This window comes from Antechinus flavipes, chromosome 2, assembly GCF_016432865.1.
Source record: "Antechinus flavipes isolate AdamAnt ecotype Samford, QLD, Australia chromosome 2, AdamAnt_v2, whole genome shotgun sequence".
NCBI classification, from domain to species: domain Eukaryota; kingdom Metazoa; phylum Chordata; class Mammalia; order Dasyuromorphia; family Dasyuridae; genus Antechinus; species Antechinus flavipes.
In genome coordinates, this window is record NC_067399.1 from 424220429 (window position 1) to 424237446 (window position 17018).

The following is a 17018-nucleotide window of genomic DNA, read 5'->3' on the forward strand; positions in this document are numbered from 1 at the left end:
AAAGAGTTTGTACTGATTAGAATGAAGGAGAGACAGGAATGACTAAGATTGCAGACCTAAATTACTAGGATGGTGGTACTTAAGAAAAATAGGGAACTTTGGAAGAGAGGCAAGTTTAGAGGAAAAGATGAAAAGTTGTTTGGTGTTTTTTGGGTTTTTTTTTTGTTTTGTTTTGTTTTTTAGCATACTGAGTTTCAGATAGCTGTATAGCAAACTTTGGAGGTGTCCCAACAGGTAGGTGATGATGTAGAAGTGGAGAGAAATTAGGACTGTGTATATGTGGATCTGGAAGTTATCACAGAGAAATAAAAATTGATCTAAGCATGGTGGTCAGCTGAGTAAATCACTAAAAGTGAGTGGTTAGAAAGGGAAGAGGGCATAGTGTAAAGACTTGGATTACATCCATGGATGGGGACAGGTCATAAATGATGATCCAGTATAGAAGACTCAAGAGATGGTAAGATAGTTAAGAAGAGAACAAGATTGATGACATGAAAGCCAAAGGAGGAGAAACTGTCCAGAAAGTCATTAAGTTGACTCAAGTGTGATAGCTATACAGAGATATTCTAAGAGCACACTAGATATATTCCATGAAACCCAAAGGAACCCAGTATTGTTCAGCAAGCCTAACAGATCCTACCACCTTTCCCATATTGACCTCAATTAATTTGTCTCTAGTTCTGATTCTTCTTTAAAGCTAATTGGTTAATCTTACTGGTTTATTAAACTGGCTCATATAGATCAAATCCCATTATTATATGCCTTTTGGGATATAGGATTGTGAGAAAGGACCTCAGAGGTCATCTAGTTCCCAGATTTTTAAACTGTGATTTCTGATCTCATATGGAGTATTGTAACTAAATGTGGGATTGCAAAATTAAGATTTGTTATCAGTAAATGTTTGATTTTTATACCTTTTTATATAATATAACTATATACTCAGGGTCATGTAAAAATTTCTTGTGGGAAAATGGGTCACAAGTGGAAAAAGTTTAAGAAGCCCTGATCTAGCCCAGCCTACTTATTTAACAAATGAAAAGGTAACAGAGGTTCAGCAAGGTTTACCCAAATTAATATAGTTGACTTGGTGACAGAAAAGGGATTCAAACCCAGGTTCTCTTAACTCCAAATGCTTAAGAACCATGTACTTAAGACCTCTTCTGTCACTTAATAGCTCCAGCATTCTTCAATCGAGTAATTCTTTCAAGGTGAAAATGTTTTTTTTTAAAAATGATTTTGCTAGTTCTTGTTTTCTTTCAATTCATCATACACATCAAAGCTAAATCAATTCTTCCTAAAGCATCAATTTCTTACTTTATTGATATATTTTGTTTTCACATTATTTTCACTTCCAAATATATTCTTCTGCCTTCATCTACCAATCTCTTTTTAACTGGTTTTTAGCAAAACCAGTTCATTACATCACTAAGATTTCTAGATGAAGGCTATGGACATTTTAGTCACTTTTTGGCATAATTTCCAGTTGCATAACATCAGCATTATGTCACTCCTTGTTTTAAAACTTGCAAAGACTCTTCACTGCCTGCCTAATGCATTAATAAGTCTTTAGCCAGGTATTCAAAGCCCACTACATGCTTGCTCTAGTCTATGCCTTAGATCCTATTATTCTTCCAATGGTATCATTTTTTTTTCCATCCAAACTTCATTGCTAGAATGTCTTTAAACACACTGTGTTCCTTCTGCACTTTTGTTTATGCTGTTCTCTCCAAATGGATAGAATGTTCAATGCCATCCTCTCGCCAGTCATATCCTATTAAGGCTTTAGATGCAGTTTAATTATTGTCAGCTGCAAGAGCATTTCCCCAATTGCCCAAGGAGATGAAAAACCATCTCCCCCACTTCTGCAACCTTATTTGTGTCACTATTTGAGCACCTTTGGAGGTCAAAATCTGTGATTTAATCCTCCTATCAATGCAACTCATTAGTTTTTTGTCTTGGCTATGTAACTTAAGTTTCAGTGATGTGCCCAGGTAATACAGTCAGAATATGTTGGAGGTAGAATTTGAAGCAAGGTTTTGCCAGACTCAGGTACAGCTCTTGCTCCACCATATCATCTCCTGCTTTATGTGCTGCCTTGTATATAAAACTATTATTCTCATGTCTATCTAAGGCAGCACAGTGAGGTAATCTGGAGTTAAAAACACCTGGGCTTCTAGTTTTTTCATTCTTCTTTGTGTGACCCTAGACAAGTCACTCATACGCTCTGAAGCTCTTGTTTTGTTTATAAAATGAGAATAACAGCACTTTTCTTCCTGCCATCCATTCAAGGGCATTACAGTTAAAATCAATAATATATGAGAAAATAATGTATAAAAATTATTAAATATTCTACATATATATTGTTAATAGCTTTTTTTTTTATTTAACAGATTTTTATTGATTTCTTTTTTTTTTCACTTTTATGTTGCCTAGATTTTCATCTCCTTAGGGTCAGTATGGGAAAGAGTAGAAAAATTGAAGGGCCAGAAGTTAGGGATATTAGGGGTGGCCTCTGATACTTTCTTGTCTGGGTCTCTGAATAAATCATGGCTAAGCCTCAGTCTCCTTATCTGAAAACTGAAGAGAGTAATACCTATATACTACGGCTCAAACAATACAATTTATGTTAAATAGTATTTTATTTTCTAATCAAATTTTTGCCCACAGTATTCTATGAAATGAATTCAGAGAACTATTACCACCATCATTACCTTCCATTTATGATAATGTTTTACATTTAGTATTTCACTCAGTTCTCCTAAGAGCCCTATTTTATGAGCTTAGGACATATCTTCTTTGAACCCCAGTTTTCTGATCTGTAAAAAAGAGAACAATAATCACAAAAGTTCAGAATCTCTTTGTTGGAAAGGATTGTAAGGACCATTTTCTCCAACTTATTTGAACAAGATCTCCCTCCCCAACATCCACAAGAAGCAGTCAGCCTGCCTCTTCTTAAAGTGAATTTTTTAAGAAAAGACAATAAAGGGATTATTTGCCTCCAAAATAGATTGTCCCTCTTTTGAGTAATTCTAATGGTTGTTTTTTCTAACTTTGTTATTTGAAACAATCTGTTATCTCCTCAATATGGGCAACTCCCTTCAGTGGTGCAGATGACAGCCTACTCATGCCTTCTCATAGGCAATTCAATGAATGTTCTAAAAGTTCTGTGCTACATCTGTTGGCATTATGTCAGTATCAATGGAGTACAACTAGATAGCACAGTGGATAAAGCAGTGGGTCTGAAGTCAGGAAGGTCTGACAATAAATCTGTTTAGAGTTAAAAATACAAGACAGGGAAGAAGTGTACTAACAAAAAGCAGTATAGTCCCTCACCTCAGAAAAATCTGTTTGAGAAATATTCTGTAATCATATCACAAATAATTGTTACATGTTGTCTTACTGGCCATGGAAATAATTTCTTTATATGGACTCTTAGTTTTAATGGCTTTTACTTGCTTTTTTTCTCTTTATATTACTATTATTTAGAAAATTGATAAGCACATTGATAGGATCTTATATTCACTAAAGATGGAAAGCACTGACATGTGAATTGTTCATTTTTTCTAGAAATAATAATAATAATGACTAGCATCTATACCATACCTGTATGCCAAGCACTGTGCTAAATGATTTATAGACATTATCTCATTTGATCCTCACAACAACCCTGGGGATATAGGTATTATATTATCAATCCCATTTTACCAATGAGGAAACTGAAGCAAACAAGCTAAATGACATGCCCCAGCCAGTAGTCAGATTTAAACTCTGGTCTTCTTGACTCTAGATCCATTCTCTCTCCCTATTCTGCCACTACCTGCCTCAGCAGTGTGTCTTAGAGACAGTAGTCAAGTATGTAAAAAGGTCAATACCTGTATTCTTTTTTAGTGGTTATGAATTATAAGAAGATACTTCTAGATGTTGTTCAGGTCACAAATCTATTTAGATTTTATAGAATTTAAGGTATATTCTTAGTAGAAAGAATTGTCGAGAAGTTGGGGAAGTAATTGAATCAATGATAGTAAAATAACTAGTCTGAACTGTTCAATGTGATATAAAAAATTCAGTAGTCTTGTAATTGACCATCATTCATTAACGTTTTAGTGGATCATTGTCCACATATTTGATTAAAGATGAAATTTGATTTTATTAACTTCAGGCCAGTTACAATATAGAGAAAGGAGAAAAGGAAGAAAGAACAGGGGAAAGTAAGGATAGACAAGACCACATCTTTCCATTTGATGGAAGGAGAGAATCCCCTCTCTTCTCCCCCTCAGATACCACTTAGTACAGTGTGTTACACAGTCGGCATTCAGTAGATATTGACTGTAAAAGTTGAAAAGTTAGGGAAAATGCACAGAAACAAATTGCTGAGCCAAGTAAAAACAGAATCTTTTTCATCATTAGACTGTTTCTCAGACTTAGCTTGGGTCCAGTGGGAAAAGTATTGGCTGACTTATAAGACCCGATTGCAAGCCTTTACTTTTTGTGTGGCCTTGAACAAGTTCCTTAATCTTTCTAAGCCTCTCTTTTCTCCTCTGTAAAATAGGGGTGATAATACCTCTATTTTGTTGATCCCAAAGTTCTAAAAAGCCATTAAGATGATGTATGTCAAATACCATGGAAATAGATAAGGCTTGTGGTAAAGCTGTTACTCACCTCATTTGCTTGAGCTGTTCCAATTGTGTCTATGCCCAGTTGAGCTCTGAAATTTGAGTTTTCATAGTTCTCCTACATTTCCTTGTTTTCTTTGCATGATTTTTAGCCTTTTATGCCTGTTCTTTTCTTCATTTTGAAGCATTTGAGTAATGTTTCAAAAAGATCTTTTCCCATGATTTCAGCTATTCCTACCTTTTGTTTCTCTAGTCCTGATCTCTAATTTCTTTTACCTTTTCTAGAATTCTGGGTAGATCTCTTGCTACTTTATCAAACTGAGGAAACTGAATTCATTATCTTCTCTTAAAGTCTCCTCATCATTGTCAATAACCTTTTCATTCTTTTGTTGCCCCAGTCACACAACATAAATTATTTTCCATTTTTCTCTCTTTTTCCCCACATCAATTCAATCACCAAGTCCTACTGATTCTTGATTTATGTCTAGGATTTTATGTATCTCTTTATTCAAGCTGAAACATGCACAGTCTCATACCCTGATAAACTACATGGGCAGGTGGACTAAACCAAGTTGACCTCTCATCTGCTAATGAGTTAAGGAGATATCTACCCCAAGAATATGAAGATTTCCCCCAGAGTGAGGAGCAGATAAGAATAGTTTGTTCCAACAGCTATAAATGTGGCTAAGGCAGGCATTTGTGAAGTACTTAGAGCTCATGTTGACACCAAAGATACTAAGATCATCCATTGTATCCCCCTTCTCTGATCATCTTGACTTTTGTCCTGCTTTTAGGCTACAGTGACTCTGGAAGAGTGAGGCTGACAACTTTGTGTGATTCTGCCTCATTGGAATGCAATTCATGTACAAGTCAAGACATCCCCCTTCTTCCACTATTTTACCCCAACATTGTGCTATCATTGGTCTTCTTCTAAAACAAAGGACAAGCAACAGTAATAATCTCTTTATCCCAACATCCCAGGACTTCTATACCACATTCCAGGATTATGGCAACTGCCTCCTAGAACCCCTTGCTCCCAGGAATCTCTAATTATTCCCAGTGGTCTCTTTTTTTTCCCATACCAATGACTTCATTGGTTTAAGGAAATTCCAAAGAAGGAAACTCCCTTTACTAATGCAGATGGGTAGCTGTTCTGCAACATAGTCTTTGCTTGAAACACTGAGAGCACTGAGAGTTTAAGTGATTTGCCCAGGGTTACTAAATCAATAGTATGTGTCAGAAACTGAGTTTGAACCAGATCTTCCCAGCTCTGAAATAGACTTTTTTAATCTACTATGCTATATTGCCTTTCATAGTCTGCTTTGCCAAGTCTAAATTCTTCAATAGAGCATTCAGGACCACCAGCAACTCTTCTTCACCTTTCATATTTATTTCATTTCATGCCAGTCCCTCTGAATATCCGTCTCAACCAAGGAAATCTGCTTGTCTTCACTCAACCTGATACTCACATCTTCAAAATGTCTATGGCATTTTATCTCCTTAAAATGGTCTCTCTCCCTTTTTATCTCCTTCGATCAAATCCAGTGAAGTCTTTAATATCCAGCTCAAAATACCTGCAAAAAGCCTTCAGAGATTTACTCTTCCTACTCCATGCTAATCAATTCTGTGCTCTAGCTAACTATAATTTTACACAAGTTGATTTGTACTCATTTATATATTTTCCACTTGCCATTATGTTAACCTTTGTTTTTTCATCTGGTGCATAATCTCTTCAAGGACAGAGATACATCTTTCATTTCTTTTAGGTTGGTGCCTAGTCCAACACTGGGCTCATAGTAGATATCCTCTTAACCTTGCTCCTGATTTTCTAGACTTCAAAATCATGTCTTGACTACAGTCTCATCCTGGAACTTCCCTTTACTAGGGATCTACTCCCATTGGAATATCCTAACTACTACCTCTACAGCTTTCTCAACACAGAGAATCACTCACCATTTTGTGAAGGATCCCAGGTGTGCCTGCCTTCATTCCTCTCCTTGCCCTATTCTTGACTTTCTGGACTTGAAAACCATGTTTTTGTACCAAGTGCATCCTTCCCCCTTCTCTTCCCTTCCCCCTACTTTTCATCTCCTTTTGTTGTTGTTGTCTTCCCCCATTAGAATATAAGCTTCTTGAAGGCATAGGCTATCAATCTTTCTCCTTGTATTTGTATCTCCAACATTTAGAACAGTGTTTGACATATAATAAGTCCTCAATAAAATTTTATTTTCTTCAATAAATGTTCCTTAAATGAATGGATGGATTGCCAGAGTGATTTCTGAGTTCACTGAGTCATGAGTTCATGAGTCCCTGAGTAGGACCATAGACTATTGACCCTTTATTTCTTATATCAGTCCCAGATTAATTCTGTTCTACTGGGAAATTTATCAATTAAACTATTTCTATTTTTACTTCCAAACAGTCTTTCCTACCCACATCTTTTCTCTAAACCCCAGCCTTTTTCCCAAACCATCCATACAAAGTTCTCTCCCTTCTATGATAGTTGAGAAGTTTTGAGCCAGAGCTAGATTTGATTATCCTTAATTTGATTATCCTTGTTATCCTTAAATCCCAATTAGGCATCTCTTTTCTGTGTAGTTAGAGCATTTAGGTGGCTCAATGGAGAATGTACTAGGCCTAGAGTCAGGAACACTCATCTTCCTGAGTTCACAGACACTTTTTAGCTGAATGACTCTGATCAAATCATTTAACTCTGCCTCAGTTTCCCCATTTGTAAAATGAGCTGGATAAAGAAGTGGCAAACTTCAGGATCTCTGCCAAGAAAACCCCAAATGAAGTCCTGAAGAGTCAGACATGACCAAAAAAAGATTGGTTCATATGTAATAAACTTTTTGAAAATAGTCCCCGATTCCTGGTCATAGGGCTAAGTGGGAGGAGCAAGAATAGCAATGCTATCCCTGGAGAGGTTCATGGCAGCCAGGAAGGGCATGCTTCCCTGACAAACTGCCAGACTGCATGCTGTTGGAAAGGGCAGAGTGTCTATTAGAACTTATATGTCATTCTCCAAATTATAAAAATAAAGCACCTAACCTTTTATTTAGAAAATTAAATCCCCTGAGCTGACTTATTCACTTGGGCAGAATATAAAGATTCATGACTTTTTGTCGCTCCCTTTATGGCTTGGGAATGTTAACATTTGAATCTAATGCAATAGCTTGAGCCACCAATGAAGAAGGCCAAAAATACTCATTTCTCTGCACAATTCATTCTAGTTCTGACCAAAGGCCCCATATTCCCTCTGATTCCACATTTTATAATATCCTCTGAAATAATATTTATTCCTTTTGAAGCCCCCAACTATAAATCAGCTGTAATGGAAGCTCTCCTCTGCTTTTATTGCAAGGATAAACACTCCAGCCTCCTTGTCTAAAGTGTTTACATGGCTTTTTCACAGCTGACTCAGTGTATTGGAACCTCTTAATGCAACCTGCATGGCATGTGATCACTAAACTCTATGTGAAGTCTTTATAATTTTCATATGATTGATAGCATATTGCTACTCATTGGTGAGGAGAAATCAGAGCCATGCTATTTTTTGCTATCTTTTGTAGATGTTAAGTTACTTATTAGGTTTACATTCCTGATTGAACTTCAAAGGAAGATTCTGTGGGAATTGATGGAAAAGTGAAAGCTACTTGATTCAACAAGTCTCTCTCTTCTAAAGATGGTCTAAAGATGGAAGTTGCCATATATTCCATAGCATCTTTAGAACACTTAAAAGTAAATTGACTGTCTGTTGAGATCATTCCTAAGACCACTATTCTGTGATTGGAATCCTTTGATGCTCAAATGGACCTGGTTGCTTAGCATCTTAATTACTAGGACCTTTTGCCTTTCTAGCCTACCAGTTCTGTAGCACGCTGGACCATCACTGCTTCCCATCCGTATTCTGTGCCTGATTCTCCATTATTCATGACCTTACCTAAACTTCCTATGTCTTCTAGCTCAAATGTAACTTTCCCAGAGTTTCCTTTAAATACTTACCCAAGTGCTTTGAATAATGCTTCTCTCTCTACTTGCCATACTTACATATATAATTCTTTTGAAATCACAATTTAGGGCTTACTTCCTTCAGAAAGTATTTCCAGGAGAACCATCTGAACCCAGAGAGAGGACTGTAGGGACTGAGGGTAGATCACAACATAGTATTTTCACTTTTTGTTATTGTTTGCTTGGATTTTGTTTTCTTTCTAATTTTTTTCCTTTTTGATTTGATTTTCCTTGTGCAGCATGATAGTTGTGGATATATGCATAGAAGAATTGCATATGTTTAACACACATTGCATTGCTTGCCATATGGAGTGGGGCTAAGGGAAAGAGAGGGAAAAAAATTGGAACACAAAGTTTTGCAAGGTTGAATGTTGAAAACTATCCATCTATCTATTTATCTATCTATCTATATTTTTTTGAAAATAAAAAGCTTGAACAAAAAGAAAAAAAGTTTCCAGATTAAGTGTACCCATTTGCAAGACATATCATAAACCGTTCCCCAATTTGGTTATTTTGATGACACTAAGCTTGGAATCAGGAGAGCTAAATTTAAATTACATTTCTCCTGTTCACTACTTTTATGACCTCAGATGAATTCCTTCATCTTCCTGAGCCTCAGTAAACTTAAAATAATTGTCTGGATATCCTTTAGGATCCATCTCAACTTAGCTACTTTCTTTGACTATGACTAATCTGTTGGTCTCCATTATTATTGTGAATTATATGATGTTCGTGATTCCATTTGAAAGCAGGGTGATATCCAGTTCTCTGACACACAGGTCATATATCCTGTGAGAGCTCATAAAGTGTGAGTAGATTGGTTGGAGGTCTATTCAGATATATCCAGGTTTGTCCCTTTGCCAATTATTCCAAACCATTGGAATCCTAGGAAATCTTTCTAATTTTAGGAAAAACTTTTATGAATACTTTATGTTATATTTGAGTGATACATACATGGATAGTTTTCATCTTTACACTGGAAATAAGATAATAAGTTAATGATTTTTCTAATGAACTGTATAATATGCCCAAAATGTCTTCTATTAATGCTTCAGAATCAGAATGTAAACCAAGAAAAAGAAGAATTAAGGAATAAAAGAGGCAACATGCCTTAATGAACTTAGGTTCAAATCCTACTTCAGTTATATATGTTATATTATCACAGGCAGACATTTTAAACTCTCATAACTTTTATTTCCTCATCTTGAAAATGGGGATAATAAGGTTGACACTGCTTACTTAACAAGATTACCATAGAGAAAGCATTTTTCAAGACCTTAAAGTATAGTATAAATGTGAGGCATTGTTATTGGGATCAAAGTTATGTCTCATGTAATAATTGTTCTGGTAATGGAGCTTCTTATTAAAAAGTTGCCCTAGAAAAAAGAGACTTTTTGAGATGAGAATTGGAAAGTGGAAGAAAGAGTTCAGATAGAAAGCAAAACCAAAATAAAAGCAAAAGTACATAATAAGTTGAAAGGTTGAAAAATCAGAGTAAGACATGATCCTGCGCATAGAAGGACCACAAGGTGGTTTACTAAACCATTTACATTTACAGTGGTTTACTAAACCATTCCTCTGGGCCAGCCACTGTGATAAGTGCTTAAGGTACAAATAAATGCAAGCAATGAGTTCAGCCCCTGCCCTAAAGAAGCTTACATTCTAATGGAGAAGTCATAAGGAAAGGGGAAGACATCATGGCTTGGAAATTCCGTGGTACTCTAATTCTGGGCAAGGTAAGGTGAAAATTTACCTATCTCTGGAGTAGAGTCTGATTAGAATGGGGAAGGAAACTGGCAGCACCAAAAAACTGAATATCTCCCTCCAGAGAGCAGAATAAGTGCCCCATATATGGGGGGAATTCTGATATGAAGAGAGGTGGTAAGAGTAGAAAACCAAAAATGTGGAATGTACATGATCATTCTCTCACTAACCTATTGTAAAATCATTGAAAATTCACTTTACCTCATGGTGCTTCAGTTTCTTCTCCACAAAATGAAGATTATGAAGAGTTCAAGAACTAAATGATAACCTATATTATGCTTGGAGTGTGTGTGTTTGCATGTGTGCACCCATGCTTCAGAACAGACAGGTAAAAATTATTGATTAATATACAACAACAAGTTAAGTGTTACTTCTTTAGGAACTCTTAGTAGTTCTAAATGGTAAATGGTGCATGAGCTCAGTATTAGTGCAATAGCTGTCTAATTGGACTGAATGGTCATTAACCAGAGTGACTAGTTAGCTGTGTGATCGCTACTCATCAAGCCCCTTTACTTTTGGAGGTCTCAGTTTCTGGAACTTGACCTTCCAGATTTCCTAGATTGTTAGAAAGACAAATAAGATAATGTTAGATACCTCGGAAAATCAGAAAGTCCTAGCACAGTGCAAAGGACATTATCATCATCATTATTATTATGGACCTCCATATTTGCCACTTGAACATGCATTTCAAATAAGACTGAACTGTTGTGACTTTCGTTTTTGTTTTTGTTTTTCATTTTTGCAGACACAATTGTCTCTTCTAGCTGTTGTACAAGTTTGGATTACATTATGACCTACCTCTTCAAGCACATAGCAAAAGAAGGCAGGAAACCACTTCGACATCAAGAAGTTTCCCAGGATGGTCAGAGGCTGCTTCATTTCATGCAGCAAAATCCAGATGTCCTACAACAGGTAAAGGTGGCACTATTCCCTGAGCTTAAGTGATGAAGCCTTCAGAAACAGGGAAAGATTCCTGAATGTCTCTTAAAATAAGTAACCTTGTGAGGGTCTTTAATGAATTGTTAACCAGTAAGTATTATTCCCTGAAAGTAGGATGATGCCTTGCCCTCCTTTCCCCTCAAGGAATATCAGAGTGATTACCATGAATACCTTCTCCCAACAAGTTGAGGAGCTTAACAGGAAGATGATTCTCAGGGCTATATTAGAAGTTCAGGATAGAGCTGATGATGGTCCCCAGTTTCCTTCTTACATTCCCAATATTATTACCTTGAACTTGTCCTGTAAATGCTAGGCTATTATGGTTCCCATTCATTTTCAAATATGTTTTCTCATTAGCTGATATGGGCTGGGCTCTAATTTAATACAGCGCATCATTTGGAGATTCACACTTTAGGATACTTCTTAAGGTATTTTAATTTGGCTCATGAGGAAATGTAATATTTTCTTATTTCTCTCTGATGTATAAAATGCATTCGTACAAATCACTGTAACACAGCATAACATAAAAAATAGATAGAAAAATGAATACATATATCAAAAATATTTCAAATAGAGCACTAACATTTATCCATGTAGATACCATCATTCTTTTCTTTAGGATAGCTCTCCAAGGTGTTTGCAAGTTTGGAAAATTATGCCTAAGTGTTGTACTTGTATACTGAAAAGTTTTAATTGTTTTATTTTGCTAAGTCACATGTATCATAGATTATGATCTGCAAGTATTAACATCACCACAAAATTATGAGCCTTTAAATAAGTCACTGGTGCTGATGTTGGACTAAATCAACAATTAACAGAGAAGTGCCTTCCCCTGGGAAATGTAGAGAGAAAAGTAGAAGGAACCTAAGATATCATATAGTAGAATCCCTTCATTTTATAAATGAGAAAACTGAGGCACAGAAAGCTAAATGCATTCAATTTGTTTTTCCTTTGTTATGCTCTGAGCCAGTTTAGTTCATCAAATATTCAGCACCTACCATATACAGAGTGCTATGCTAGACATTAGGAAAGGTACAACATTTGTATAAAACATACTTGGTGCCCTCTTTTAGCTTGAAGTCTAGTAAAAAGATATGTAACATAAATAATAATAATATATGATGGTTCATAAAACACATACAAATAAAATAAAATGTCACTTAAAATCTGAGAGAGCAGTGTATATTCTCACCCCCATGAAATCAGGGAAGGCTTCATAGACAGGTTGGCATTTGACTATGAAAAATTCAACAGAGAAGTTTGGAGTTGATGGGTATTCCAGATGTAAAAATGTCTTCATCCTAGTTACAACAACATTTCAAAGAAATTAGGAAACTTTTTTCCTCCATATTTCAGGCAACTGCTAGCAGATGCTGATATTTGATGGAAATTACATGGATTGTGATCTCAAGTTACTTCCTTTGTTGGCTTCTTTATTAAGAAAAATATATAATATGGGCAAGACTGTCATCCTAGAACCCTTCATGAAATGCCATGCCTGTGGCCTATGTGTTAGTGACTCATCCTTCAGGGAGTATTTCCAGATAATTGGACGTTGTAATCACAGTATCCCCTCCTCCTCCTCCCATAAGATCTGGCAGCAACTTTGAAAGTGGTAGAAAATTTTAGCAAAAATCAATAGAATCTCTGACCATAGAAGCCAAATTTACTTGGATTGGTCGCATCAAGTAATGCCAGTTGCAGGATGCCCTTATAAAATCATGAAATAAAGTTCCTTCTGAAACTTAGTGTTGATTTGGGATTGCTATATGTTTGTTTACTGGTTTAAGCAATTTTTATGTGTTAATAATACTTGGTAATCCTTCAATTTATAGCATATGACTAAGCAGTGATATATCTTTATTAACTTCATTATCAGTGGAATACATTCTATTTATTTTGAATGTAGGCTTTTAGATACCATGTTAAATATTAATGACTGGTCTCTGGTAGTCAGCATAAATATGATTTGCATTAGCACTAGGTTATATCATATTGAGTGCCTCTGATGTCAACTGTTGGGCATGGTAATATCTGACATCATCTCCTCAGGTCACTGACAACTTTGACCCTTATTCTCTTGCACAGTTTCTGTCGTCTCAGAAGCTCTTTTGAATTGATTTGAAATTTTGACTCTTCCCTTTATGAGGCAGTAAAATTGATAATTATTCAGATGGGAACTGAACGCTGAGTGAAAAATCAATTCCACCCGCTCTCTGCTGTGTATAAAATTACTTCTGAGTCTGCTGGACTGAACGAATGGCCAGGGTAAAAGCAGCAGGCAAGAATAGTGGAAAGGATTAGCTGGACGGAGCTAATAGCCTAAAGGGATGGACTCTGAGACAAGGGAGTGGGCCGGTTGGGGGTTATTATCAGCAGTGATGGGACTCATTGATCATATGTTTACATCAGGTTTCCACTGGGTTATAAATCAGCCCTGAATAGCAGCAGAACCCAAGGCCCAGCCTCTTACCATGGGGACACTGTATTAGATTATTCTCATTTTCACACTCAGATGAAAAGTGAGTCATTGATTATTCATCGGTTGCCCATTAAACACTGGTTTTATAGATGATTTGACTATCATGGAAAGTAATGAACAAGGTTGCTGCTTCATAACTAAAGGTTTCAGTTTTCAAGACATCTGTGTCGGTTAAGTAATGCCTAACCCTATTAAAAGAAACAGGCTACAAATTGCTTAAGAGTGCTGAAAAACTAGACCCTAATGACTAATTGTGCCTTGAGTTTAGAGCGGGTTTGTCAGCTCTTTAAACTAAACTGATGCAATGATCTTGCAATTATTTACTAGTTGGAAATGGTTTTTTTTTTCCCAACTTGAATCTATTTTGCTAGAAGCATAATTGCATATTTGAGTGTCCTAATACGCAAAAAGTATCTCTATATACTTCTGTAGTAAATGATATACGGATTACATGAGGGGCATTGGAAAATCCTTTATTATCCCAAGAAAAGTATTTTTAAGTGCATCTCATTAGGAAATGTGGCTCTTTCTGCCCCAAATGATGCATTCTCTTAGCTTCTTATGTTTTTACAGACATCCTCCAAACAAGCAGTCTTCTATATTTTGCAACACATACTAACTCAAACAACATGAAAATTGGACCTAGCTGAGAAGCCTGTGTATTTATCATCAGAAGAGTCAAAGTTTCCTGTTGGATTTAGTAGTAAGGGAAACATCATTGTACTTGTTTGGCCAGTGAGAGTCACACAATCATCTAAAAAATCAAATTCTTCAGGTAGCTTTATGTCATTAAGAAGATAAATTTAAAATCCAAGAAAATGGAGATGGTAACTAGATACTAGACACTGATCTGTTAGCAGTCATTTGATTAAGAAGATAGAATTTCCTGGTCAGCTTTTTTAGTGGTTTTTTTTTTTTTTTGATTATCAGTAACATTATACATTAGTACAACTATAATCTATAAATGGGTTTTCATTTAGCTATGCCTTAGAGTAAAAATTTTGTCTAAATTAAGCATAGAAAAAATGTTTTGTGGAACTGAAGGTATATTTCATAAGCATGATTGTTTCTGTTTGAGATTAGGAGAAAAGAATAAAATGATATTTCTGCTCCTTCAAATAGAAACTGCTATCAAATGAATGAATTGCTCTAGAAAGAAGAGTATCTTCTGTAGCAATGTATTTCATTTGAGTAGTATATGTTAACTGAGAAATATGTAGTTTTCAGTGTTGCTGATTAACAATTAATGCACAACTAATTTAATATGTCATTTTAGCTTTTATAATCTGAAAGAGAACGATATCAAATAGTGCAATCACAGCCCCACTTTTCAGTTCATATTCCTTTTTAATTTGTTTAACCCAAGGTAATCTTAACAAAAACCAAACATATTCTAATTATTATTTTCTCCTGCTTTGCTTTTTTCCTTTTTAAGATGGCATTTAACTACAGATTGTGAAAAGCTGTCATAGGCTATAAAGATCATACTTCAGCAGGGACTTAAGCTGAAAGAACATTCACCCTTTTCCTCAATCAGTCAATCAATGAAAATTGCTTTTGTATAGTGCTTTTCATGACATGCATCCCAAAGTGAATTACAGCAAAAAGGAAATCAGCAGCTCTTTTTTCATTTCTGTGTTTAGATTGAAGTGATATTGCTCAACATTTTGACATACTACATGATACATCTTTCACACTTAAGATTCCATTCCATAATACTAAATAGAAGAAAGTGCACTAGCACATTTAACTGATATTGAGACTTTGGCCTGTGGATTCTGAGTGGGATTTTCACACTGCAAAACACTTAGGCAAATGAAATATGTTCATGAGTCCATCTTCCTTTTTTCATTCTCCCACCCTTCCCTTTTAAAAAATAATTAGCCAGTTTACCTAATGTTAATAAAAACATTCCAATGATTCATAAAAAAGAAAGTGTCCCCTTATAGCCCATCAGCTCCTTCTGTTTGATTTGTGATATGTTATCAAATTCATAGCAGCAGACTGATGTCATAAGCATAGGAATAGGACTTCATTTCAGCCTCAGACAGAAGACAATGCTCATTTGAAAAGGGAAATGCCTGTGATAAATCAATTGAAAAGCTGAAAGTAGAAAATAGGAACTCAAGTTTCATAGCAAAATTTTTAAACAGTTGTACATTTGCTGCCATTTCAGTCATCTTCACAATCCCATGTAGTAAAGAAAGGTCACTTTTTGGGAAAATAAGCCATTTAAGATGGATTCTTACACAACTAAACCAAAGAAGTGAGGATTAAACACAAATTTAGGATTTTCCCATAGAAGGAAATTCCCCAACATAGGACTTTCAAAGGTAGTTCCCACCAGTCATTCATCCAACAAAAACATTTATAGATTATAAACATATATAATCCACAGTCTATAAAGCAAATGAGAATCAGTCATTGTAGTATCCTTGGTTTTAGGGAATCTCATGTATGCAGCTACAGGAGATTAGCAGGCCAAGAAAGAAGAGTAAAAAAGAGATTTGAGCTTTATGCATACAGTCAGTCCTTGAGCCCATAAGAAGGGAAGGAAAAAGTACAACCATTTATATGAACAGATGCAATGTGCCAGATGCTTTACAGATATTTACAAATATCATTTGAACCCCATAACAGCCTGTGAGGTTTGTGTTACCATTATCCGCAGTTTACTATTGAGACAATTGAGACAAACCAAAGTTAAGTGATTTGCCCAGTCATACAGCTAGTGAATGTCAAGCATTCAAGGTCAGATTTGAACTCAGGTCCCCCTGACTCCAGGCCCTGCCTTCTATCCCTTGCACCATCCAGCTGTCATTAGAAACAATGGTTTCATAGTAGAATGGATACTGGGTTTAGAGTCAAAGGACTTGAGTTCAAATCCCAGCTCTACCCCTCTTTATACGACCTTAAGTAAGCCTTTTGATCCAATTTAATCCTGGAGAAAGGGGTTAAACAAGGTTTCTCTAAGCTGTTTTCCAGGTCTAGGTCTATGGCTGAGATGTTTTGGATTCTACCTGCCAGCTATAAGTTGCCTTTTTGTGACTTTTTTAGCCTTTCAAAGTTGCTCTTGATATTCATTTTAAGCTAGTTTCAACTCAGATCTCCCCAGCTCAGTTCCCAACACTTTATCCACTGTTCCAACCTAGTCACCAACTGTAACTGCAACCCATACACACACACACACACACACACACACACACACA

General features: G+C 35.9%; 1 protein-coding gene across 1 annotated transcript in view; it reads left to right on the top strand.

Moving 5' to 3' along the window:
* RANBP17 (RAN binding protein 17) overlaps positions 1 to 17018 on the top strand; it is a 356591-nt gene that overhangs the window by 319511 nt on the left and 20062 nt on the right. The window contains exon 29 of the mRNA XM_051973711.1: positions 11134 to 11300. Coding sequence (XP_051829671.1) covers positions 11134 to 11300 — 167 coding nt within the window. The remainder of the gene's footprint in view (positions 1 to 11133; positions 11301 to 17018) is intronic.